This window comes from Lingula anatina, chromosome 8 (genome assembly GCF_051362555.1).
Source record: "Lingula anatina isolate TDL-2025a chromosome 8, LinAna3.0, whole genome shotgun sequence".
In the NCBI taxonomy this organism is placed as follows: Eukaryota; Metazoa; Brachiopoda; class Lingulata; order Lingulida; family Lingulidae; genus Lingula; species Lingula anatina.
This window is the reverse complement of record NC_141774.1, coordinates 12,666,959-12,690,921: the sequence shown is the minus strand read 5'-3', so window position 1 is coordinate 12,690,921 and position 23,963 is coordinate 12,666,959. Positions and strand designations below refer to the sequence as shown.

Here is a 23,963-nt window from a genome sequence, read left to right as displayed (position 1 = left end):
CCATAATTGATTCATTGGTGGCATATTGTATGCCCTGCCTTTTATAATTATGTGTAGCTAAGTTTATTTATCGTCATCTGCCAGTTTCCAACCTGCGTGCGATAGGGGGACTCCTGTTTTTTCCAACATACTCATATACCAGTAATTATAAAACCTAGCAAATAATTTTATTCCATAAGTCTTTGTTATAATATTTGGTATGAAACCTTCTTCGATTTTTAGGCCTTGGCCTGTTTTTCCGCCTTCTTGTAATGGACAAAGGCTGAATCTACTGAATGAGTGTGTGTGTGTGTGTGTGTGTGTGTGGGGAGGGGGGGGGGGGCTCAGGTCCACGATCCCCTTGATCAACCTATGGATGAATCCAGGATATCACGGGGCAGGTTGCTAATGATAAATAATCTACCTTCTTTCCACTTTTTTTGTACCTCTGTCAACTTTTAGTCATAGTTTCATGTAATAAAGAAACTCTAACTTTTAATTCTTATTCAAAGATTATACAAAATTTGAGTCAGTTACACGTCTTATATACAGTATACTGAAATTAGAACGACGCCTCCTGTACACTCGAATGTAAACGGATGTTGATAAAAAGGCTATTTTATTGGTATGTATTTCCGAATGATATCTGAACACAGCTACTGTTCGTTGCACTTTGCATGTCTGAACCAGTGGCAAGATTGTATACTCTCAGTGAACTTGAGACTGTCTCTGGCCTAACATAATAAGCATTGGACTTTTAAGTAATCATACTTTTGTTGTATCTATAGAGTTCCACATCTACAATGACTACGCGTGTATCAGTTACAATCGGCAGTATTTTGCTCCATTTGTAATTGTGAGGAACTTTTTATACATGTAGTTAGTGACCGGTCGAGTTCATGTGTATAACTCTTCACAAATTTTGCTCGAAGTTTTCTGTTTGTGCTATAGGACGATGTCCTGGCCAAATATTGGAACCATTCTAGTGTGCGAATAACATCCTGTTTCTATGACAACTATCCTGTTTCCATGACAACTTGACAAATTCTCCAGATGATTATGGTGATGACGATCAGAGAGAATGTTGTAAAAGTGACAAGGAAAGCCTTAGTGACACGTATCATATTCACGCCAAATACTTTTATAATTGCATCAACTACAAAATCTGACGGGGCAAGGGCGATCCACTATATTGACCGGTTTGTGAAATCACCATATATATTACAATTTGCCTTTGTTCCATCAGTCTGTATTTTAGTATTCATTAACAACATTCATGGCTGGTTTGTGAAATACTATACAGCTAGTAACATTTTTATTAGCTTATGTTAATATGTGAATGCATTTTTCAGTGAGAAGAATATAATATTGTGTCACTTCTGACCCATGTTATGAGAAAACTGTTATATAATTTGTCGACTAAAATAAAGCATTTGAATGTGAAAACATTTGGTTATGTGTTACTTTTTTATTGCAAAACTGGCCTATTCACACGTCCTCATTTATGTGACTTACTACTTTTATATCCTGGTTTGACGTGAACTCGAACGGTCTTCTTTTTTCATAGTTTTAATCAATTGTACCTCCTTTGGGCTGGATTACTGCAGGTTCCTCAGTAAAAGGCCCCATGATGACAGAGTGTAATTTCAATTTATATAGAGAAAAGCATGAGGACCATGATTGTTTTGAGAAACTATTTTATGATTTCATTAATTAATGTCACAAAACCTACATAAATGTGGTGCCCCAGTATCGATGTTAATTTTAAGCATGTTTATAAACATATATACCGACAAAAACATTATCCCGCTGAATGCTAAATTCAAGATATACATGTACACAACCATATGCATGGCTGCTTTTTCACTATAATATTCCTTCCTGACAAACATCAAACAGTACATTATATTGTATCACGTGAAAACTAAACAGAACAATCTAATTTGTAACGTATTGCTGATCTTCTCTTTTTAAGTACGTTCTGAGAAACGCTATCATTCGTGTTGTATCGCGTGAAAAGTTCATATAAAGTACAGTTCTATTTGTAACTTGCTCGTGATTGCTTGTTCATTGCGGCACGTCATTTCTAACAAACACTATATCTTGTCCTCCCAGAATGGTACCTTCCCTGTAGAGTCCTGTATTTTTGAATATCTCCCTGATTGCTTTCTCACGTTTTGGCGTATCAGGACCTCCGCCGTGAACTGCGTACTCTATCGTCCACACGTCCACGGTGACGTGTTGCCATGGAAACGATTTGAGGATGTCTATTTCGGCACCCTCTACGTCCAAGGTAAAGTAGTCTACGTGATTCCGGCCGATGGCGGCCAGGAGAGAGCGAATGGGAAAACACTGTATGCGACTTTTTCCTTGTATCAAGTTTTGTTCCCTTTTAGGAATTACATGGCTGTGTTTCGGTATTCCTCCTATCTCCTTAGCATACGTAAAATCAACCTTTGCGGGACTGCTTCCCGTTGCTAAGCACGAATTTACAGCGTAAGTTTTCCTGGAAAGAATTTAAGATAAGACATATTAGCCAGGTCACGAGGAAATAAACGAACTTTTTTGGCACATGTAATATATTCAAGATCAGCAAAACGAACATGTCGATCAGTAAAGACTTTCATTCCATATCTTGAATGCACATTTTGATCGTCGTTAAGTATATAATTTAGATGAGCGTAGAAAGCAGCATGCCAAATTCATATTGACGCGAATTTGAAGCTTGGTGGTTCAATCTATTTCAAATAATAATAATAATAATAATCACTTTGAGACATTCTATTCACTTTTTTAATATGAGAGACTGCCATCTTCTCTTAACACTACGAGACAAAAGAATGTGTGCATGGGAAAAAACGCTGTACGCTTAATCTGCTCCTGAAGAAAAATGAATCAGGCACTGTGACAACTGGAAGTCGAAAAATCCAACAAAGCACATGCATCACCGCTACACTAAAGAGGCGATGACTATCTCCTTTCTTCTCGTAAACTACCCTCACCTGTTCTTGTTCAAAAGTACTTCAAAGGACCACGGGTTTGGCTCCACAAGCAGTCCTTTCCAGTCTCGAGAAATCTCGAAGAAGAGAGAATTGGAATGACCCTCTCCATCATATGCTCCTGATTCCACGAAGAATCCTTTTCGGCGTTGCTTCAGAATCTTATCTACTAATTTTGATTGCCCCATTTGGTCCCAGTATGTTGCCTTTGGTTTGGAAAGATTATAGGACAGCTTGGAAGGAGGGAGAATCCATTTCCCTCTTAAATGTTCTAAAAGGTCTTCATTGACGGCGTCTATGTTCCCGGTGCCTAGACGTTTAATAAATTCTGAGGTCAAACTGTTATTGTATGGACGTTCTTTTATAGAATCACTCAAGTGTTTTGATAAAAGACCCAATTTCATTTCACAAACGGGACGAAAAATAATCATTGAAATGCAAACAACTAGGATAATAACAGCAAGGACAGCACCTGCCCATTTGTTCATCGCCATCTTGTCTGTTTAATTTATCTGTGGCGTCCTTGCCTTTTGCCTTATTTCTACGGTCAACTGAAAATAGATTGGAAAGATAATATCGTGATTAAATAAGGCATTGACGGTCTGCTTTTTAAGGCTATGTTACCCCTATGTGAGGAAACTGAGGGCCCGTGTAACAGAAAGTCCACCCTCCATAACATTATGCCGGTTAGGGTTAGCCTAACGTAAGTGGGTCAAAATCTAGGCCAAGGCTTACTTACCTGTGCAAATTAATAGGAACAGGACTCTTTATCATGTGGGGCTCTATCACGTGTGGAACACAAAAGCTTATATGTATTGATTGGATTGAAAAAATAATACCTGCTCAAGAATAGTAATTACCAAGACATGCTTTCGAGTTACATGTACGGGCCCAGAGCTACACGTATGAGAAAATTCTGCTAGAAGCCTTTATAGTATGGTATCAGTATAATTTATTATTCTATAAAAAGAAATTAAGAATTAAATTTGTTTTACTTGGAAATGTTGATAAACCTTTTTAAGAAAGTTGCAAATGCATATGAAAAAACATTAAAATAACAAATGTAAAATAAAATATATTTCCTAAATTGAATCAGAACATTTTATGAACAAACTGTATGTTGGCTGTTTTTTTTTCCACGAGTTTCATCCTTATTGCTAAAAGGTAATACACCTTTCACGTATTCTCGCACGTTTTCTAGTATTATATGACGTCACAAGATTTTGTAATAGTTTAAAAGTTCCAGTTGCTCACATATTCATTGTGGCACGTCCTTTCTAACAAACACTATATCTTGGCCTCTTAGAATGGTACCTTCCCTGTAAAGTCCTGTATTTTTTAATATGGGCATTTTTACAATCCTGGGCTCCTTTTTTTCCCACCAAGGGTCAAAAATAGAAGTCATTTTTGTGTTGAAATGTGTACTTTTTCTGAAAGTATAGACCTGAAGGGTATAAGAAATGACAATCCTGAGATAAAACCTTGTGTATGTATAAAGATATGATTATTTGAATTTTGAAAATCATTTTTTTAATTTTCATTAGCTAAACCTTGAAGTGTGTGACTTTTATGGTAATTTAAGGTATTGATCTCCAAAAAACCACTTAGTTTTACTCAGAGAGTATTGCTCTTTTATGTATTTGCAAAAAAAAAAAAAAAAAAATGGATGAAAATATCCAAAATTTGACGAATCAATGACATTTTGTAATTTTCCTGTTTCAGTATTAAATGTGACTCCATGAAGTTTTTTGATTCTGAGATATTCTGAGGACTTCTGTACTTAACTTTACCTTGCATTAATTCTTTATGTTATGCTTCATGATTGTGTAAAATATTATTTTGCACGGACATGTGTGCTAATTGCAGTGTCATGTTAAAATAAATGTCCTTTCCGAAACAACCCTGTTTCAGAAAGGACATTTTTTTTAACATTTATGATATTGTTTTAATATATTGTAGTATTTGAGTTTTTATAAGTTTTAGGTGAAGTCTATGAATAAATGGGCAAAATAGGTGGAAGCTGAACTAAAATTGAAGTCTTTTTATTACATTTTGTGCTTGTTTTGTCTATTTTGTACTAGTAATTCATTACTGGAATTTAATTTTATTAAATATTGATTCTGGGATATATTCCAGGTATTCTTTACGCCATTATACCTTATTCCAGTTTCTTTTGTTACAGTGCATAGCTGTATAAAATATTATTTGACAATGTCAGATTTACCAACAGTAAAGACATGTTAAAAAATAAGTCCTTGTTTCGGAATGGACATTTGTTTAACATTTATGAAATTGCCTTAAGATCTCATAGTATGTTGGTTTACAAGGTACAGGTGAAGCAATCATTAGACAAAATATGAGTGAACTAGATTAAAACTGAACTGTTTTTATTACATTAATTGGTCATTTTGGATAGTTTTTGATTCTTTTTTGAAATGTTACTCCCTTAGTATTTGATCATGATATAAAATAGAATCTTCTACACTCCATTATACCCTATTCTACTTCCTTTTGTTACAGCTCATAGCTGTATAAAATGTTAGTTGACAAGGTCAGGTTTAAATTTAGTAATAACATTTTTAAATATGTCCTTTTAGGCATGTCCTGTGTTTCGGAATGGACATTTATTTAACATTAACGAAATTGCTTAAATGATATATATATATATATATATATATATATATATATATATATATATATATATATATATATATATATATATATATATATCATGATGTATGTATATATTATAGATAATCACAGGAAGTTAATTATAACCCTGTGTCTGCCTGCAAGCGCCTCTGTAAACCGTGCCAGTGAACTGACTCTTGCAACTTTAACACGGGAAATCTAGGCCAAGGCTTACTTACCAAGTACAAGTCAAGTTTTCGCTGTGACCTGTAGAAAGATACACTTACCTGTATATAAAGGCGAGACACCTCTGTCAGGACGAGACCTCCGACCCCATCAGTACATTTGTTATCTACACAAGCAAGCGCACACTCACAAAGGCAACACACCTTTGATGAGGAGTTCCAACAACACCAGGACTGTTTTCTCCTTGTCAAGGATATGGGGTAGTTTGGAGATTTTTTAAAGACTACAGAAAATGGCTCTGCATTTTTTTTACTGATGTAGGCGGCCATATCACACCAGGTTATCAAAAATAACTACTGGGTTTTGTAATCTCATCTTTTACAGTGACCATGCTGTTGCCGATCTCTATAGTTCTAATTTTTCTACATCTTTAGAAAAACGAGAGATAAAGTGAACTACTTCTGTTTTGCCATCATTGAAAACAAGCAAAATTGGGTTAGTCCTTTTGAGAGACATGATGCGTTTCAGATGGCACGGTAGTTCTAAATATGATCAGAAGAGCCTTTTGGTGTCCTGTGGGTTGATAAGGTATAAAAGTACGAGGCGCTGAGCTTTACGAGAAATAGTGCAGATAATATTGGCGAGGCAAAGCCAATGTAATTATTTGCTCTATTTCTCGTAAAACTCTGCGCGGATTGCTTCATCTGGTTTAAAGCACATTCCTGTCAAAAGGGAAGGCTTCGCCGTGCTTTAATTAGTGTAAGGTCACGTCATCAACGAATGCATGCCATGCACCAGTGCACAGAACTAACGAGGTAATAGGATGGTTGTTCGATTTTTAGCACAAATCAACTTACGAGTTTCAGTAATCGCAGGAAAAACAAGAACAAATTGAGTAGAATTAAACATTTCCAAGTTTTAAAGTATACTTAATTAAATTAGTAAAATTAGTAAAGGTTTTATCGTGGCAATTTCAGTAATCACACAAAAGTATTACGCTTATTTGGCTGCTGTGCTTCCACATAGCGGTACAGTGAAGTGAGGTGGTGAGGATAGTCACCTGCTTGTGCTGTTGTCACTATTGTGAGCTATGGAGATCAGAAAACGACGCGTTGGTTACTCATTAAAACACTGTCCTGTTAAAAGACAATGGGTCGCGTCATGCTTTATTCCGTGTAAAGTCACGTCTTCCACAAATGCTTCCCACGTACTAGTGCACAGAACTAACGAGGTAATAGGACGACCCTCTACCAGGATGACAGACTGATTTTTTACAAGATATTCACATATATGTCTTTAGATAAATAGACAGTCATTTCATTCTCTGCCACCCTTTGATGAATTATCAAGGATGATTACATGGCTGGTAATTGTTTTTATAACTACTCAGGCACTGCTACTTAACAGGCCCAAGACAAGCCCATTGACAACAATCAAGACAGTTAATTGCTCTGATTTTAATCACTTGCTCTTTTGTGACGGATAAAAAATAGCCCCTTGTTACTTCAGATTGAAGTTAAATTAGGAATCTCCTGTAATAGCTCCTACAGAGCAGGTACGATGCCATCTGTGCACGTGCAGATTTCATGGCTACCGTCTGGCCAAACGTCACGGGGTGGCTTTTTCAAGTTTCCCTATAATATATGTACCCTCTACCAGGGCCAGAGATTGATTTTTCACTAGATATTAAGAAATATGTCTCTGGTTAAATGGATGGCTAATCTCTGTACTGTCACCCTGCGCTGAAATCTCAAGGATGATTACATGACTAATTGTTTGCATAACTTCTCAGGCACTGTCACTTAGCAAGTCCCAGCCAAGTCCCCTTGACAGTAATCAAGACAGTTTATTGCTCATCCGTGACAATAAAACAGTCCTTTAACAGACAGACAACAACAGGCATGTCGCATAACAAGCGGTAATCACATCAATGCGAAGCCTAGCTCTCACTGAGCTCCTGCAGACCAGACCCCCCTAACTCGAAAGCATCGCGCATTGCGAGCGAGCGCAATCGTCTTGACTCCATATCACGCCCGTACTCGCCCGATATAATGCACTGTAGCCTCTATGTGATATCGCTATTCGCAATACGCGATGCTTTCGAGTTACAGGGCACTGGTACAATGCCATCTGCACGCGTGTAGATTTAATTGCTCCCATCTGGCTAAACGTTACAGGGTCGCCTCAGCAAAAATGCCCACAGAATAATATCTGCCACCCTGGTAGAAGGTTTTATAGGACGGTCACTGGACCTTTTGCATTAATCAACCTACGAGTTTCAGTAATCGCGCAGGAAAAAGATGAACACGTATAAATAGAATTAAACATCTTCAAGTTTTCAGCATGTTTTCTTCAGTAATCTCGCAGATAAGAAGATGAAAAGAAATTAGAAGAAAGGAACGTTTCAGGTTTTATTTGATAATTGCAGATATAGCAATTAACAGAGGTTACTACAACACAAGTTGGCTTTTATATTTGACATTTCCTTCGCCTCAAGGGTGATTTTCTTTTAATTTCCGACCGATACAACTTAAACAATTTCTGAAGGAATCTGAGTTCCAGGTAAGAATTGGGTCTTTTTCTCCATGGTCGCGCAACTTTTTTTCATTAGGATGGTACCGTCCTTTTTACATGGAATGGGCCAGTGGGTTTTTTTCATGGCGAGGGACTAAACAGATTTACGGCGTTCACTAAAAGGATTTAGGGCCCAATTAGTACATGCTTGCGTTTTGTCTGGTATTCTGGCTGCCAAGTCCTGAAAAAATTCAAAACAAGCCAACGGCTTCATGAACCTCTCCAGCAACTCATTTTTAATGTCATCTTAAAAATGATTTTTGGTGGAGTTTCTATCAATTGAGACAGAGAGACGTCGTTTTCCATTGTTACTTCTGCGTTATGTTACCTGCTGAATGACACAGATAAGCGAAGCTATTGGTGTGACCCCGACTCGTTTTGCGTGCCGTTTTGCGACAAAGTGCCAACCGTTTAGTTTAATTAGTCATTACCAGGTCTAATGAAGAGTGCTTTAAGCCAGATAAAGCACTCGGGGCTGATATGTACGAGAAATAAAAGAGATAGTTGTCTCGGCTTTGCCTCGCCAATTATCTGCTCTATATCTCGTAAAGCTCAGCGCATTGTATTTTATCTATACCATAGTCGAGTAAGAACCCTGTTTAGGGGTGGTCGGCTCATGTCTTGGTCAAACTACTTTTTACCAAAAAAAAAAAAAACACGGTACAAGGCTGGGCCCCTGGGGACGTGTGTTTTGACAGTGACCCTAGTGCTGTATTTTATATATTTCACGCATGTGTGAGGGAATGATCTGACGTGTCATGGTCTTACAGTTCTGATCTGATATAAAATAACTGTTAATCGCGGACAATGTACTATTTTTGGCTTGCGTGGTGTGGGGTGTCTCACCTCACTGGGTGTAAACAGGGGCGCCTCACCTCTGTGTAAGTTTGAACTAAAGAAACCGGTTGTGCAAGAGGCGTACAGAACAGTAGGGGGAGAGGGGCTGGACTGGTTGCAGAAAGCGTTTTTCGGTCAACAAGTGACCTTCATCAGCTGATTGGGGGGGGGGGGGGGGGGGGGGGAGGAAGGGGAGGGGGTTAGTGATCAGTGCTGCATTCAACGTGATGGTTTTCCCAGGACAGAGAATAAAAAACAAGCCCTGGTGTTACTGGAATTCTTCATCAAAGGTGTAATAATTCACTAAATGTGAGTCGCGTTCAGTTTTCACCTTGCAGCTTGAGTCCTAATCGGATAAAATCATTTCAATCTAAACTATACCATATCCTTGACAAGAAAAAAAAATAAAACAAGTCCTGGTGTTGTTGGAATTCCTCAACAAAGGTGTCTCGCCTTAGTGAGTGTGCGTCTGCTTTTGCCAATGCACTTGGAAAAGCTGGAGGCCTTGAAATTTTGAAAGAAGTTACAGATGGCAATTTTGGACGGCCTGTACCCAATCCTAGAAGAAGCCTTGATTCTGGGTGAAATAATATACGCGAGAATATTTTTAACTTAAATGATTTTATTACTGGTGAAAACTAAGCTATGATATTTGGCACATATAATTTAATCTGCCCTTCATCTGTTTCTTAAGTCTACATTTGGCTGTACCTGGGAATTTTGAAAATCTTTTCGTACAGTTTAAAAAGGTCTGATTACATCCCTGATTAATGCACTGATGGGCAAGGAGGTCGCGTCCTGACAGAGGTGCCTCGCCTTTGTATATGTGTATCTGCTCGACAGGTCACAATGACGAACTACGTTAAAAAAGTGTCTCGCTCGTGCCGATTTCAGTAATTACACAAAAGTATTTCGCTTTTGTGGCTGCAGTGCTTACAGATAGCGGCACAGTGAAGCAAGGTGGTGAGGACAGTCATCGGCTTGTGCTGTGGTCTCTGTTGTGAGCTATGGAGTTCAGCCAACGACGTGTTGATTGCTCAATATATATAGTCGGGTGAGAAGTGCCGAGTTAGAACGAACTCTGGGAATGAGACATTATTATTATTAACGCTAGTTTCAGAAGCACTTTTAGTGATAACACGATTTGTGGAAAACTGTTTTACACTTTGTTTTAAAACTTACAGAACTGATGAATATTAATAAAATGAAGGTCGATTTTGAAAATCAGCATGCTCGGGCCATTTTTTCAAAAGATATGCTGTTTTTCGCTTATTTCAACATATATGCAAAACTGACAACACATTTAGGAAAAAAAACTGAAAGGCTTATTATTTTGAAATTAACAGGAGTGATCAGTCTTACTAAAATAAAGTTAAAGTGCTCAACCATTAAAATACACCTCTAAGTACTCAACAGACACATATTTTTAACATTTTGTGATGGATTTATTTAAATAAATATGACAGAACATATATACTTCATAACTACTTGTTCGCTTGCTCATATGACACTGCTCTGGACTGATATCTGTACCAGCAACATAGGCCTGAATAGAAGGCTACTCTAAACAGTTAACGGATATTACATTTTGCTGCTAAGTTGCAAAATTTTTTTGAAATATAACAGGGGCTGAGTGCTGGAAGTTAAGGGTTTTATATAGTTTATAAGTAATGAGAATGGTTTAGGAGAACAGCGAAAAGGAAGCAGTGCTGTGAAGTACGAGAGAGAGGAAATAGCTTATCTACAATAATATCTCTTTTTGACGACACTTTAATAATTTTAGCAACTAGTCGTAAGGACTTATTACGTCGCGTAACATGCTGAGCTACTACTGATTATGCAAGGTTGTATTGGATACATGTATCTGAAATAGTCATTGGCTGGGGTTCAAAATATCATAAAGAGGAATATCGACATGAGAAATAATCTTAATAAGCATTTAAAACAACGACACGTTTACTGTGCATGCCCCAAACACCTTACCTGTACGACAACGCCTTCTTGTTTCAGACCAGACACCTGTCCCGAATCAACTGATTGTTAACTTCTGTGAGGCCTCTGGTATATTTACCACAATCTGCGACACCTAGCGGTGAAATTTGAAATGGAGACCTACATGTATTAGAGAACCTTATCATCCATCCGCACATGGATCTAGTACGAAGCGAGGATGATACCCCCCCCCCCCCGCCGCCAGTATAAGACAGTACTCAAAATACAACTTACGTACAGAATAAGTAGACCTGCATTAATAAAACCAGTGATTTAAAAATGGCCCTGTTGCAGTCAATTTTTACATTTGGGCACATCTGTCAACATGTCAAAAAAGTCGGTATTCTGATATGAATGTCCTAAAATAAACCTTCCCGTTTTCAAATGAATTTTGTTAGTAACATTCACACTAGCCAACAAGGAGTATCTCCTTATCAAGAGTGGATGAGGGCTGGCAAATTCCTTTGGGGCCACATATAACACTAATAAATACAAAGGGAATCCCTAAAGGAAAAGTAAATGTTATTCTAAGGAAAGTCCGACGTGTTTACCTTTTTAATATATGTCAAGAATTGTATTGTGTTGGAGGTGACAACGCCATTGTGAGAGAGACACGTGTCCCTCTGGTGAGCAAATTACAAGAGGGTAGTTGTTGCATTGTGTGGAACGTGGCGGTCTCCATGTTTTCATGTAGGTGAGACCATGATGTTTTCAATTGTTACTTGAGTTGTAAAACTGTAAAATAAATTTAAAAAAAAGGAACCAGCGACTTATCGACTTGTCAACTTATTTATAACAATATATACAGTGTGTACAATCGACAGAACATAACCAGTACAATTTCTCAAAATGACTCTAGAAAGCAAATTAAATAAAAACCAGGCAGTAAACACAGGTGTTTATTTTACACAGCGCACTTTTTGCGCATGCGCGGTAGTTAGCTAATAAACCAGTTGATTCATGTCAGGTGCGTGGTCAGAAACAAGGAGACGTTGTCACACAGGTAATTTGCTCGTGACAGTAAACAGTATCATTACCTTTATTAATGTTATTTTTTTTAAATTATTAGTCATGTCCATATTCTACAGGTACATTCGAACACAAGCCGAGGACCTTTTTCAGACATCTAATACGGCGATGAATAATAAGTTACTGGTACCGGGTACGTATGTTACGCGCCGCAAGGAACCCATACAAATAGTCGTAAAATAGTATTAAATTGTCTTTAAATTTTCATTATTTAAGGTTAAAGTTATCCTCTCTCTCTAAAGATCAGACTTTATACCATGGTTTCTTTTCCCCATCCTTTTTCATCGACTGAAATGGAAGACGGTCAAAAAGATGGATCAACAAAGATAATTTGGAAGACTGTCATAATTTTTTTTCATTGAATCGGCACCTTTTAAGAGAGAAACACCGTGCCCCATTTCACTCGTCCCAACTTTCTTTGCTATCTTGCGAATTGCACCTACAATTATACGAAGGCACTGGTGTCGCGCAAAGGCCAAATAACCCTTGCCCAGAGTAAATAGAGGAAGTCCGGGTATTGCTTGACCTTGGCCAGAGTACATCAGGTCATAGACTGTTCCAGGTTAAACTATAGACAGGGGTGTTAAGGAACCCAGGCCAAGCTGTATCCCTCCAGACCCGAATTCATGTATAGCCTACGTATCGTCTTTGGCCAAATTCTACTCTCTCTCTCTCTCTCTCTCTCTCTCGGTATATAATCATATTGGTCTCTAAATATATTGAGTGAACGTTTCAGATATAGCCTACTGTGCTTAACCGCCGCTACAGCTGGTGCTGTATTTGTTACAATATAAACATCAGCAAACAACCGTATCTAAATTGGTAGTCAGTCTGGAGTGCTTGATTGCTCATATTCCGAAGCTTATCAGCAAAACCGTCAGTTTGACACATTAAAACGATATATCTGGTGAAATATATGTAGGTTATCTAGATGATTGTTTTTAATAAATCGGTCCTAAATGATACCGGCCAACAATGCTATGCCATTGAGGGGGTGGGGGGTGGGGGGTGGGGGTGGGGGGAGTGACCACAGTTGGCGTTGAAATCATCTATTCACAAATCAGTGAAGTTGAAAACAACTTGAAACTTAAAAAACCTGAAAATCATAATTCACAGTATTTAACAATAACTACTTGCACCAAAATTAATTTAGCACTTATTTGATACGAGTACTTATATGATACGCTGGCAATGAAATCATCTATTCAGAAATCAAAGAAGTTGATAAAACTTGAAAATCACAATCCACAGTAATTAAGAATAACTTTCACCAAAATTAATTTGCCACTTATTTGATACGTGTTCATGCAGAAGTGCAGTGAGGGTGGGGGGTGGGGGGTGGTGGGGGTGGGGGGATTGTGGCTCATCGATAATCGCACATCGATAATCGTTTTGTCTCTTTAACACTTAGTCTACTTGACATAATATGTGAATTTCTAGAGCACTAGTGGCCCTGGGCAAACGTGCAACATAATTTATATACAGACTTGACATTTAATATGAAATGTTTCAGTTTCAAAGGTATACCTAAGTAAAATGCGTTCTTTTTTTTTTCTAAAAACTCTGATCTCATATTAGATATGTGAAAAAAAATTGTATGGTTAGGTGTGTCGCTACAAAATATATGCAACTGAACAAAAGCCACCCAGTCAGTTCAGAATGAGGGACAAGTTGCCGCCAAAACGTCTTTTTCAAGGCCATTAGCAAACACCAACTGGATTTAGCAGGTTAGAATACCTCTGAGGAAGACACTGTAAACAGTAAAACATCTTCGTCTGTTTCTCTAATGAATTGGGAACCATGACCGTTTCTGGGTAGAACACTTAAACCGCCCGGCTTTCTTTATTGAGGTCAGATTTCACCCTTACCGCTCAACTACTCAAAACATAGTTAACAGACATCCTGAAGAGGCGTGTACCGCGTCTAAAGTGACTAGGGTCACTGACAGCGTCAGTGGATATCACACTGATGCCAATTTAAACACCAATGGCAGTCATCGATGAAAACCTGAACCACATCAAATAAAGTGTAATATTCAGGGAACCACGTGACTATCATTTGATGGGGGGGGGGGGGGGGGGGCTTAGGAGCAATTTCAGGTTGCACGATGGGATTATCAGTTCACAAAGGGCACTTTTAATTTTTAGCAGATACTTTACAGAACCAACGGAATGAGCAGCTATATAGAAAATATGTGGATAGACTATTACTAGCCGAATCAACGGCCTACAACAAAACTGAACCAAATTGGGCAAGTTTTGACCGATGCCGGGAATGTTATTCCGGATTAAACTCTAAAACCCTATCCCAAGGAATCCCTTGCCGCTTGAGAGCCATGGAAGCAGCCAGATGAGGTCAGGCGTAACAGTGACCGTTGCTGTGACAACAAAGAGATTTTTAAAAGTTATCGTATATTTTAATTCTTATTTTCATTTATAAGTCAGCAAAATCGGAAAAAAAAACTGATGAAAAATGATTTGGAAAAAAAAATACTATATATCAAGTCTGCATTTAATCGTCGTGCATTTTCGAAGTCTCTTGATCAACATACCAAAAGTCCAAAATAATTCTTTTGTAGGAAACATTAACGACTCAACCTTTTGAAACCAATCCAGATATTTATCTGTATCAAAGTATGCAGAGGGAGAACAACCGTACCCGAAGTTCAGAAGAACTTATATCCTCCAATGCATTGGCACATTCCAAAACTGTAATATGGCCGGAAGAAGTGATCGACCTCTCGTAAGATTATGCTTTACAAACGTATCTTTTAGCATAAAAAAAAAAGAAAAAAAATCTGCAAATGTTTTCTGTGACATTACCGCTTGACCTCTGAAAAAAAAAAGAAACTTCACCATGTTAATGTAAAAATTGACTCATATTTAGCCTAAATCATGCTTTCTTATTTTCCAATATCCGTGTTTATCTTCATCTAAAGACAAAATTCATTTTTCATAATGCATTTTAATTATTTTTCATTTATTTACCATGGATTTTTTTTTACAATATTGCACCTATTTATCTGTCCCGGTTTTCTAAGCGACAACTCGGATTCCTAAACCGATCCCACCACGCCGTTCGACGCTGAAAAGCTCGTGTCCATATTCCTATTCTTTCCCACCGCCAGGGCAAATGTGCAGACCAAGTCTTTAGTGAGGGTAAACCCCCAGTCGGTCATTAAAAGGCAGTAGTCGGCTAGAGCTGCCTCATCAGAGTGACTGAGGGCCAACTTCCCATGCACCCCTCCCTTGAGAGCACCTGTGGTATATTTAGGAAAAAGAGAAAAAGAAGAAGATAGGCCTACAAGATAGAGATAGATGAAAGGCGCAAACCTGCTAAATGATTAATAAGTTAAGGGTATCTATTTTGATTTTTTTTATTATTTTCATCGGAAAAAATTCAAACATGTGTCTTTTGTATAGGCCTACCTTAAATATGATGAAAAATGTTCGTCTTTGGCACGTCAAATATAGCCTACGTGCCGCCTCTTATAAATACTGAAAACGAGTCATCCCTTAGGCCTACGGCACTGACGGTAGCATGCAACTTCTATGGGCGAATTTTTCTCTTTGGTATGCTGAAATTCATCGTACATTAACAAGGTCAGTAACTTTTTTTTCTCATAAAGTCCAATTATAAAAAGTCACCATGAAGTGTTATTTTGTGAGAACAAATTTATCAAAGGCACAAGACGCATGAGCCTAATAGCGCTCGTAGCGTCCTCTAGCGGCAGTTGACAGGGCACAGAAAGCACCCACAGCGTTGCCGAACATTCAAGCCATTTTTATGAGATCTTGGAATACTTCAGCTTTGCTTGTTACTCTTGAAAGTGGACGTTTTGAAAATGATTTCAATTCGCAGAGAACTATAAACACAAACAACGTAAGAGACGAGACAAGTTACAACATACTAAAGAAGTAAAAGAGGGACAGCGATCAATGTAACTACCCGTAACCGATATAAAATTGTTAGAAATCGTGATCGGAAACTGACAGTAACATATGCAGACGAGAGAGGACAGTAAACGACTTTAAAACCTACTTGAATAAATGTAAGTTCACTATTATTTTTTATCAAATTTGAGAGCAACGAACTTTCAAACGCTAACACTCCAGTTGTGTCAGGTCATAGTGTGCGTCTTCATAGCATGTTTGATACATTGTAGCAGACGCCTGAAACTTACGTGGAAACGGGGATTGTTTACGCTCTGCATTCTGGGAAAAAAGGACAAACTTCAAGTTTTGTTCCATAATCCGGGGTCGTTCCGTAATGCGGGTTCGGAGTCTTTATCTGCATAAATAATTTACATAAAAGAAGCTACAACAAATTCAATTTGACCGACCAAGACCATTTCGAAGTATCAATCCACGCAGTGGCGGATTAGGAGGGGAAGCAGGGGGTCCTGACTCCCCCCCCCCCCCTTCGATTTCTGGTCTCCTCATGAAATTAGAATTGTTGGGGGGGGGGGGGGTCGGCTTTTCATCCGCGGACCCCCCTTCAAATAATCCTGGATCCACCCCTGATACTTTTGTCGATATATGATTATTGTATGGGTTTGGAAATTAAAAAAAAATAATAATAAGGAAATGAAAACATTATTTTATTAATGTTTTTAGATTTCAGATGTGTGAATTCGTACATGAATGATCCAACATACTGGAACGACTACCGAAGACAATGCGGATATCTAAGAGATTCCTTTTTCTTTCGACTATCATATTTGCCTCAGTGTTTCTAATTTCATGGGTGAGTCGAAGCAAAGTGGTGAACTACAGAGACAACAGGGACACAAAGACACGAAACATGAAAAGACCAAATGCTTGGGTAGGCTTACCTAAGTCCCTAAGTTTTATATTTGAAATAAGGTATGCAGTTGTACGACCGAGAAATTACAGCCAGACGACTGGGAAGAGATTTGTGTATCTCATTGAAAGCCCTTCAAAGGGGGACATCAAAGGATTACAAGAAACAAACGAACGTGACGTCATTTGGCTGACATTTGCAGACAGGTCAGGTGATATTTACGCCCCAGACACCTCCGCTGCTTCTGGAAGAAATGTGCTTCTGCAGCACGCGGTGAACTTAGCGTCCCAAATGAAAGACGGCGGTTATCTTTATTATATATTCATGGACGACGACCTGGAGCTTTCAGTTAAGTCGGATGGACAGGTCAATTGGAAACCTTGGCCCAAGATGCCCTCGGACCCTTTTCAGCTGTTCGAGGAGTTTCTTATGTATTACCAACCTGCTGTGGGGCACGTACGTTACCAAGATATGAGTAGACAGTTTGTCAATACAAAAGAGCCCGTGAACTTGAACTGGGATTTTGATGAGTGTTTGAATGCTTTCCACAAGGATACACTGTCATTTCTGGTACCTTACGATTTGCAACTAGACTGTGAATCGTGGTTTAATGGCGCCTGGATGACTCGTCAGCTGATTTCGATGCTGTATCATAGGTATCGCATTCAGTGCAATTCGTTGCATGTTGCTAATAGTATTTCAAATAGAATTATCTCAAAGGACAGGTACAAGCAAAATTTTGATTACGAAATGCCGCGAGACTACATCTCGTCTGCTTTGCTGAAGAAAACAAAAACTAATCCTCCCAAAGTCAACCCATTAATTGAAGCTGTATTAAAAGGAACGTCTTCGCGCCAAAGTCCAGGTACTCTACAGCCAGGTCCTTACATAAAGATTCCAGGGAAGCCAAAACTGAAAGGCAACCAATCGTATCTTGTGACACCGGATTTCATCCTTCAACACTGGGACCATACTCATCCCATGATTAGGAAGAAATTAGCTTGGCTGCGAAAACCAGAGATACAGAAAATCCTTGGACTAGATAACCGTCTCCAGCAGCCATTTACACCCGATACTTTGTACTGCTCAGGACCGAATAACTTTTCACTATTAATTGGACAATGAAATCAAAAGGCCTTACACAAGCTTTCCATGCAACTTATTTTCAAACGTTTATCTGCGTTAGAGTCGATCATTTGAATAAATGTCTTTTTGTCATAAAATTATGATTCATTATGTTCTAACGTCTTGCGCTACAGAGACAACTGGTATTACATGATTATTTCTTGTTGACAAAGAGTATTTTGTAGAACATTATTCAAACATTAATCGCACGTGCTGTATCGGATTCACGTGTTTACGTACATGTGTAAGGGGTGTACAGGTTGAGTTAAGAATATGAAAAAAAAAATCACCAAATCACCTCCTATGTAAGGGACATATGAAATGATTCCCTACGCTTCTTTTAAGTTAGTAAGTTTATTATTGAAGGTTGCAATGGGCTCGAAATAGGAGCCTTTGTTCTCCACTTACTTAGCGCAAAATGCAATGCAGAGACTCACGGTTCTCGTACGTACTGTCGATAAAAAGTACACATTAAGGCCGGTAATTTGATCTGTTCTTTTGTTAGAGTTATTGTTCAGCTCATTCTTATTTAAGGAAGAAGTCAGAGATGAGCAATAGTAAAGTGAGGTTAAATTTCGACTGCAAAGTTGCTTAATCCGAGTAAAATGCATAGACATTGATGAGAATGCCGTATATTTTTCTTTTGGAGTCTGCCTGTATGTAAGTCAGCAGCGTTACCACGCAGCCACGAAAGCTCCGTTGATTCAAATTGATCAGATGAAAACTTTCAACCTCATCTCGGAGAGCGCCAGATTCGGTGTACATGTGCAGACCTGCTGTCGCAATCGATAATCCGGGTGCTGCATTTCAGCCCACGCAACGCCTGTCCCCGACATGAACGGTAAACTTCATGATGTACACGAAGTCGTGTTTGACAACCCGACTCGGAGCTCGGAGTTGGTTTTATACTAAGATTGGTTTTGGCTTTACCCATGATATTAAAGAGTACCTTGCGATCAAAGGCGGTTCACAACAGGAGGGTTTTAATTTTAGCGAGACCATAAGAGGAGAGAATAAAAAAGAAATACATTCAAGTGTTTAATTACTGGTGCGATTGCAGCCACGGAAATTTTCAGTAAAACAAATTTGGCAAATAATTCCGCCGAGGAGATATCGTTTGGTTAACAGGTGGTATGACGTTCTTTAATACCAGAAAAGCTACAGAATCAAAACAATTTGGATCGTATCCACTGATAGGCCTGCTTAGTACGTTCCTAGTAAGCTGACTTCGGATGCTTTTATTTTCATTTGGTTTTGCATTGAGATAACGTTTGGTTTCACCTTTGACGTTGTGGAGCACGATGACGTCCACAGCTGTTCACACCTCGGCAGTTTAAGTATTGAGTAGTCTTTACTCTTTCAAATGTCGACTGCTAACTTGCCCCGGGTACTGTATGAACATATGAACATCTTGAGAAGCAAGGGTCCAACATAGGAAAGGAAGGGCATTAAAAAAAAGAAACAAACAAACAAACAAAATGCGTGCCTGATAAAAGGAGTAGAGGTGACGCAACTTTAGTAAAAAATGAAAAGTTTTCTCTCTGATAATCCCACCAAGAAGATAGCACATTTTGATGAAATGCTAGCCATACGGAGTTCGTTATAGCTCAATTTAAGTTCAAGATCTGTGGCACCAATATAAGGCCTTTTAACTGAAGAGAAAGGAAATAGAATTGTCGACGCAGATGTAAACTTTCTAAAGTATACCGTATTTTATGCAAAAGGTAATTTGCTAAGTCCCACGAGATCCCTCATTCGTTCCCGTCTCGTGACATCCCGATTCAGGGGCAAGGTCGTTGAAGTGATGGACTGACGTGCCTCATCCGGGACTCGAACCCGTGACTTTGAGTTACCATGGTTGATGACGCTTTTGATGTCTCATTTGTATCCATGCACGCTACCGACTGCTCCGTGATAGACCCGCCCACCCTCCGTACGTGCGAGTTTCCTCTTATAGTAATCAATCGCAATTTTCAAAAATTGATTCTGGCAAAAAGAGAAATGAGACGATAACTACTGTGACTCGACCTAGCGACCGAGAGTCTGCCTGTATGTAAGCCAGCAGCGTTACCACGCAGCCACGACAGCTCCGTTGATTCTTATTGATCAGATGGAAACTTTCAACCTCGTCACGGAGAGCGCCAGATTGGGTGTGCATGTGGAGACCTTCTATCGCAATCGATAATCCGGGTGCTGCATTTCAGCCCACGCAACCCCAGTCCCCGAAATGAACGGTAAACTTCATGATGTACACGAAGTCGTGTTTGACAACCCGACTCGGAGCTCGGAGTTGGTTTTATACCAAGATTGGTTTTGGCTTTACCCATGATATTAAAGAGTACCTTGGGATCAGAGGCGGTTCACAACAGGAGGGTTTTAATTTTAGCGAGACCATAAGAGGAGAGAATAAAAAAAAATACATTCAAGTGTTTAATTACTGGTGCGATTGCAGCCACGGAAATTTTCAGTAAGACAAATTTGGCAAATAATTTCGCCGAGGAGATATCGTTTGGTTAACAGGTGGTATGACGTTCTTTAATACCAGAAAAGCTACAGAATCAAAACAATTTGGATCGTATCCACTGATAGGCCTGCTTAGTACGTTCCTAGTAAGCTGACTTCGGATGCTTTTATTTTCATTTGGTTTTGCATTGAGATAACGTTTGGTTTCACCTTTGACGTTGTGGAGCACGATGACGTCCACAGCTGTTCACACCTCGGCAGTTTAAGTATTGAGTAGTCTTTACTCTTTCAAATGTCGACTGCTAACTTGCCCCGGGTACTGTATGAACATATGAACATCTTGAGAAGCAAGGGTCCAACATAGGAAAGGAAGGGCATTAAAAAAAAGAAACAAACAAACAAACAAACAAAATGCGTGCCTGATAAAAGGAGTAGAGGTGACGCAACTTTAGTAAAAAATGAAAAGTTTTCTCTCTGATAATCCCACCAAGAAGATAGCACATTTTGATGAAATGCAAGCCATACGGAGTTCGTTATAGCTCAATTTAAGTTCATGATCTGTGGCACCAATATAAGGCCTTTTAACTGAAGAGAAAGGAAATAGAATTGTCGACGCAGATGTAAACTTTCTAAAGTATACCGTATTTTTATGCAAAAGATAATTTGCTAAGTCCCACGAGATCCCTCATTCGTTCCCGTCTCGTGACATCCCGATTCAGGGGGAAGGTCGTTGTAGTGTTGGACTGACTTGCCTCATCCGGGACTCGAACCCGTGACTTTGAGTTACCATGGTTGATGACGCTTTTGATGTCTCATTTGTATCCATGCACGCTACCGACTGCTCCGTGACAGACCCGCCCACCCTCCGTACGTGCGAGTTTCCTCTTATAGTAATCAATCGCAATTTTCAAAAATTAATTCTGGCAAAAAGAGAAATGAGGCGATAACTACTGTGACTTGAACTAGCGACCGAGAGTCTGCCTGTATGTAAGCCAGCAGCGTTACCACGCAGCCACGACAGCTCCGTTGATTCTTATTGATCAGATGGAAACTTTCAACCTCGTCACGGAGAGCGCCAGATTGGGTGTGCATGTGGAGACCTGCTATCGCAATCGATAATCCGGGTGCTGCATTTCAGCCCACGCAACCCCAGTCCCCGAAATGAACGGTAAACTTCATGATGTACACGAAGTCGTGTTTGACAACCCGACTCGGAGCTCGGAGTTGGTTTTATACCAAGATTGGTTTTGGCTTTACCCATGATATTAAAGAGTACCTTGGGATCAGAGGCGGTTCACAACAGGAGGGTTTTAATTTTAGCGAGACCATAAGAGGAGAGAATAAAAAAAAATACATTCAAGTGTTTAATTACTGGTGCGATTGCAGCCACGGAAATTTTCAGTAAGACAAATTTGGCAAATAATTTCGCCGAGGAGATATCGTTTGGTTAACAGGTGGTATGACGTTCTTTAATACCAGAAAAGCTACAGAATCAAAACAATTTGGATCGTATCCACTGATAGGCCTGCTTAGTACGTTCCTAGTAAGCTGACTTCGGATGCTTTTATTTTCATTTGGTTTTGCATTGAGATAACGTTTGGTTTCACCTTTGACGTTGTGGAGCACGATGACGTCCACAGCTGTTCACACCTCGGCAGTTTAAGTATTGAGTAGTCTTTACTCTTTCAAATGTCGACTGCTAACTTGCCCCGGGTACTGTATGAACATATGAACATCTTGAGAAGCAAGGGCCCAAGATAGGAAAGGAAGGGCATAAAAACAAACAAACAAACAAACAAACAAACAAACAAAATGCGTGCCTGATAAAAGGAGTAGAGGTGACGCAACTTTAGTAAAAAATGAAAAGTTTTCTCTCTGATAATCCCACCAAGAAGATAGCACATTTTGATGAAATGCAAGCCATACGGAGTTCGTTATAGCTCAATTTAAGTTCAAGATCTGTGGCACCAATATAAGGCCTTTTAACTGAAGAGAAAGGAAATTGAATTGTCGACGCAGATGTAAACTTTCTAAAGTATACCGTATTTTTATGCAAAAGGTAATTTGCTAAGTCCCACGAGATCCCTTATTCGTTCCCGTCTTGTGACATCCCGATTCAGGGGCAAGGTCGTTGTAGTGATGGACTGACGTGCCTCTTCCGGGACTCGAACCCGTGACTTTGAGTAACCATGGTTGATGACGCTTTTGATGTCTCATTTGTATCCATGCACGCTACCGACTGCTCCGTGACAGACCCGCCCACCCTCCGTACGTGCGAGTTTCCTCTTATAGTAATCAATCGCAATTTTCAAAAATTAATTCTGGCAAAAAGAGAAATGAGACGATAACTACTGTGACTCGAACTAGCGACCGAGAGTCTGCCCGTATGTAAGCCAGCAGCGTAACCACGTGGCCACGACAGCTCCGTTGATTCTAATGGATCAGATGGAAACTTTCAACCTCGTCACGGAGAGCGCCAGATTAGGTGTGCATGTTGAGACCTGCTATCGCAAACGATAATCCGGGTGACGCATTTCAGCCCACGCAACCCCAGTCCCCGAAATGAACGGTGAACTTCATGATGTACACGAAGCCGTGTTTGACAACCCGACTCAGAGCTCGGAGTTGGTTTTATACCAAGATTGGTTTTGGCTTTACCCATGATATTAAAGAGTACCTTGGGATCAGAGGCGGTCCACAACAGGAGGGTTTTAATTTTAGCGAGACCATAAGAGTAGAGAATAAAAAAAAATACATTCAAGTGTTTAATTACTGGTGCGATTGCAGCCACGGAAATTTTCAGTAAGACAAATTTGGCAAATAATTTCGCCGAGGAGATATCGTTTGGTTAACAGGTGGTATGACGTTCTTTAATACCAGAAAAGCTACAGAATCAAAACAATTTGGATCGTATCCACTGATAGGCCTGCTTAGTACGTTCCTAGTAAGCTGACTTCGGATGCTTTTATTTTCATTTGGTTTTGCATTGAGATAACGTTTGGTTTCATCTTTGACGTTGTGGAGCACGATGACGTCCACAGCTGTTCACACCTCGGCAGTTTAAGTATTGAGTAGTCTTTACTCTTTCAAATGTCGACTGCTTAATTGCCCCTGGTACTGTATGAACATATGAACATCTTGAGAAGCAAGGGCCCAAGATAGGAAAGGAAGGGCATTAAAAAAAAGAAACAAACAAACAAACAAAATGCGTGCCTGATAAAAGGAGTAGAGGTGACGCAACTTTAGTAAAAAATGAAAAGTTTTCTCTCTGATAATCCCACCAAGAAGATAGCACATTTTGATGAAATGCAAGCCATACGGAGTTCGTTATAGCTCAATTTAAGT

At 39.3% G+C, this 23,963-nt stretch overlaps 2 protein-coding genes across 3 annotated transcripts; one reads left to right on the top strand and one right to left on the bottom strand.

The window, feature by feature from the left end:
- Window positions 1-1,809: 1,809 nt before the first annotated feature.
- Window positions 1,810-11,250, bottom strand: LOC147760367 (uncharacterized). Its single transcript, XM_013557467.2, has 3 exons — window positions 11,190-11,250; window positions 2,982-3,529; window positions 1,810-2,485 (listed from the first exon to the last, which is right to left on the bottom strand). The coding sequence occupies exons 2-3, from the start codon at window positions 3,470-3,472 to the stop codon at window positions 2,047-2,049; spliced, it is 930 nt and encodes a 309-aa protein (XP_013412921.2). The 5' UTR covers window positions 3,473-3,529; window positions 11,190-11,250; the 3' UTR covers window positions 1,810-2,046.
- Window positions 11,251-12,144: 894 nt separating this feature from the next.
- LOC147760366 (uncharacterized) lies at window positions 12,145-19,006 on the top strand. 2 transcript variants are annotated; one of them, XM_086994658.1, is made up of 2 exons: window positions 12,145-12,201; window positions 16,844-19,006. In XM_086994658.1, the coding sequence occupies exon 2, from the start codon at window positions 16,905-16,907 to the stop codon at window positions 18,153-18,155; it is 1,251 nt and encodes a 416-aa protein (XP_086850784.1). In that variant the 5' UTR covers window positions 12,145-12,201; window positions 16,844-16,904; the 3' UTR covers window positions 18,156-19,006. The 2 variants fall into 2 exon arrangements, with proteins under 2 accessions (XP_086850784.1, XP_086850785.1); XM_086994659.1 differs by lacking the exon at window positions 12,145-12,201 and adding an exon at window positions 15,261-16,278.
- Window positions 19,007-23,963: the final 4,957 nt, after the last annotated feature.